The 4,017-nt window shown below is 44.5% G+C and overlaps 1 protein-coding gene across 1 annotated transcript; it reads right to left on the bottom strand.

The window, feature by feature from the left end:
- LOC108662683 lies at nucleotides 2,355-3,803 on the bottom strand. The gene is made up of 2 exons (XM_018124134.1): nucleotides 3,023-3,803; nucleotides 2,355-2,662 (listed from the first exon to the last, which is right to left on the bottom strand). The coding sequence occupies exons 1-2, from the start codon at nucleotides 3,801-3,803 to the stop codon at nucleotides 2,355-2,357; spliced, it is 1,089 nt and encodes a 362-aa protein (XP_017979623.1).

The raw sequence follows: 4,017 nt of genomic DNA, 5'->3' as shown, positions 1-4,017 counted from the left end.
CTCCACTAACCATTTAACACCAGATTTTTGTTGCCAGAAAAGCTCCTCAATACTCAGTTGACGATTCAATTTGGCATAAGCTTTGTGCATGAGATTTCTATTAGTCAAGGAAGGATTCTGTTGAAATTCTATTTCTCTCTTTTCTGCCTCTTCTTCTGCCAACCGTAGCTTCTCGAATATGTTCCCAAAGATATGTTTATTCCACCATTTTAAGCCTCTTTTTAACCGCTGTTGTTTGAACCAAAAGGCCGATAATCCTGAGCCATGTAGTGGAGTTTGCCAACTTTTTGTAACAAACGGAAGAAATTCGTGATGGTTCGTCCAAGCATGTAAGAACCGAAAAGTTGTAGGACCCTTTTGACTGGCGGTAGAACATGAAATTAAGAGTGGACAGTGGTCAGACCTATCCCTGTTCAAATGTTGAACACGGGTGGAAGAGAAACATTCAGCCCATTCTGGATTGTAGACCACTCTATCCAGCCGTTGGAACATATGATTGTTAGTCCACGTATAACTGTTCCCTTCAAAGCCCGCATCAAGTAGACCGCAATCGTGAAGAGTTATGGCGAAATCCTCCATTGAGCCATTGTGGGGAGGGGCTCCATTCAACCGTTCTGCAGTGCTCACAATTGAATTAAAATCACCACCCACCATCCACGGTTCCTGCATGTCTAAAGATAACAACCGCAGACTATTCCATAGTTCCATTCTCTCCTGTCTAGTGCACTTGGCATAAACAAAAGACGTAAATATAGGGCGGGGCAGCCAAGGCAAGGTTAATTTCATATGCAAAAATTGAGCATGGTCAAAGAGAATTTCGCAACAAACTTCCTCAGAAGAAAGGATCCATATTTTGTGTGAGCAGTTACTTACCACCTTGTCAAACCCCAATCTCCTAAGAAAATATGCAGCTCTTCTTATGTGAACCATTGGTTCCAAGATTACCATCAATTTTATATTGTGCATCATTTTTAATTTTTTCAATCGTCTCTGTACTTCAACTCCTACCACACCTCTCACATTCCAAATAAGGCAACTGATCATGGAACAGTTTGGAAAGAAGGCTTCAATGAGACGGAGTCTCCTGTGTCTGCTCCGTCTTTTGCTTCTAAAAATTCTAAGGTGTTCATGGAATTCCAGTTGTCCGTTGAATACAGGGAACCTTCCGAGTTCCTCATTCTGGTGATGCACGGATGATTATCCATCTTGTGGCTCATGAGGGGATGTGCGTGGATTTCCCATCTCTTTTCTTGATCTGAAATACTGCAGGCAGTTTCATTGGAAGGAATTGATTCAATTTTTGCGTTTAAATCACATGTACCTGGTTCGGATCGTGGGATGTTTGAGCCAACACTTCCCTTATTGTCCGCTGGTTCTTTATGTGATGGCTCACTTTTCTGACCTTCTACAGTTGGAGTAAAAACCAAAGATCGTGTCCCATCATCGACGTTCATCGTGGGAACCAAGCTGGTAAAAATCGGCTTGGCTTTTTTCTTCAATTTTTGTTTTCGAGTCGTTATACGTTGATCCATTTCAACCGGCTCATGCTTGGAGATAAGCTTCATTCTCTCCACTGCAGCTGTTCCCTCTTGACTCTCTGACTCTATTTCTATCATTCCTTGTTGCTCATCATGCAGTACAGCTGCCACAGGCATTTGTGGCTTATTAAAATATTCTTTTGGGTTTTCCACTGTGCCTTCTTGCCCTCGGTTGAACACCATAATCCTTCCCTCTGCAGGAGCTGTCATTTCGTTGTCCTTTTCCTTGTTGACCCCATCTTGGCCCCATTTGCCATGCTCAAATTGATTTAAATTAATTAAAGGCCTTTCCTTTGCAGAAAACTCTGGTGCGTCGGGCCCGCCTGCTACAAGAAGCATTGATGGAACATTTTCTGGAATCTGCGACTTTGCTGAATTTTCTACTACCCTCGCTGCTTCATCGAGTTTGCTGTTACCGTGCTGTCCCTTCATTCCATTCATTTGCTCTTCCGTTTCTTCCTGCATCAATTCTCCTTCATATGTATTCTTGTTTTCCCGTTGACCGGGCAAAGGGTTGACGGGTCGTGTGGCAGCTTGGTTGTGAGCCCCAGTTTCGTGAAAGGATGCCTGCACGTTGTTTGGCCCAGACTGTACTATTAAAAAGTGACCTGCTGAAGCTGTCTCTTCACCCAACAGGTGCCTCGTATCCTTATGCTCCTTCGTTGCCTTTCTCTGATCGGGTGCCGTTTCTTGGCTTTGGATGGTTGCTGGCCCACTCTGACCCCTAGGTACATTTTTTAGTCTTTTTTGGTTGGCCTCATGCAGTGCGGACCTAGCCCCCGTTGTAGGTTCCATGGGATAATTTTTTGAATTCTCTCATTCCCGCTCGTGCATGGACATGACAGCACCTGCATAAAATTTTTCCTTATGCCTGTGCTCTTTTTGAGAAGTCTGTGAGTCAGATTTGTCCGGTGCAGTGTGCACTGTCATTTCTCTTTTCCTTGTAGCATTATCGATTTGACCGTGCCTTCCACTTTCATGAAAAAAATTCTGCACGTTACTCTGCATGGACTGCAACTTTGCCGAAACTGTTACTGCCTTCTTTGCACCGCCTGATTCCATCTCTCCGGTCTGGCCTTCCATCTCCGTCTCTTGTTCATTCGTCGAATCTCGATTTCCGACCACTGCGTTCTTTTATGATTGTGCGTGGAAGGTCGCTTCCATCCTTGCTCCGCCCGATACGTCGTTGCTGCTGTGATCCTCCGGTCCCTTTTTCTGCTCATCCGTCGCTTCTCTGCTCGATAGTAGAATTGAGCCTTGCCCAAGATCATTCATGTCCCCTTCTCGGCCTGTGTTTTCTTTTGGTCTGCTTATCTCCGGCGGCATCACCTTTCTCACTTGTTTTTCTTTCTTCTTTGTTTTTTGTTCTTCATTTTCTTCTTCCGAGATCAGTTGAAAGCTGTTGAACACGGGAACGCTGTCATTCCTAGGTTCTTCATCCGAGATAATTGCTTTGCCCTGCGAATCTTTTGTCCCACTAATACCAGCTTTACTTACAGCTTGCCACCGTTGGGTTTGCACTGGTTCCTCCGCGCTCCGGATGTTTTTGTTTTCTAGGTTTTTTCTTTTTTCCAAATTAATCCCACCGCCATCTACATGCCCAGCGTCACTCTTCCCATCACCAACTCGGACTGACGGCTCCTTATCATTTTTCTTAGTTATTGGCTTCCCTTGTCCCGACTGCTTGGACTTATTTCCCAGAACGATACTGTCAACTTCCTTATGACCAACATGACAACAATGGTTGCAATAAGCTGGCATAGGAGCAAATTCTACCTGTTGCGCATAACCACCTGTGACCATACCCGTTTCTCTATTTTGGACCACGATCCAGAATTGATCCACCGGGAGTTTTCTGCAATCATACTCGACACAAACACGAGCCACACTCGGCCTCGACCCATTAGCAGTAGCCTCATCGATAAATAACGGATTTCCTACCGTTTTTGCAATCAGTAGCAAAGCTGATTTTTCAAAGAGATGTGCTTTCAGATTTGGGAAGGAGACCCAGACTGGCACCACTGCTGATTCTTTCTCCGGCTCAAAATCTGGTGACCACTTAAAAACCCTCATTTTCTGGTTAGCAATAAACCAGTTTTGCTTTGTCCATATCCGATTAAAATCTTTTTCATCAGACAAATGGATGAGAATATGTTTGTAATCTAACCATCTGATATCATACGCTCCTTCTAAACCGATTCCTTTAAAAGCAACTCTAATCTCTTGCAATCTTGGCATACGAGAAAACTTACCTACGAGGGACATTCTGAAAGGTGCTGCAAGGGTTTGTATTTTATCTTCAAAAAAAGCAGCAGCAGGTCGATCCTTGTACACGAACGGATCTTGGGTAAGAGGAACCACAGGAGGCTTTTCCCCTTTCGCAATAGTGAGAAAGGACTTTTTCTGGAACCGGGGGGAACATGGTGGTTGTTTCTGGGTTTGTATGGTTTACTGGGGACCTTGGCTGTGCGGCGGCTGT

Source organism: Theobroma cacao, chromosome 7, assembly GCF_000208745.1.
Source record: "Theobroma cacao cultivar B97-61/B2 chromosome 7, Criollo_cocoa_genome_V2, whole genome shotgun sequence".
Lineage (NCBI taxonomy): Eukaryota > Viridiplantae > Streptophyta > Magnoliopsida > Malvales > Malvaceae > Theobroma > Theobroma cacao.
This window is presented reverse-complemented; position numbering and strand designations above follow the sequence as displayed.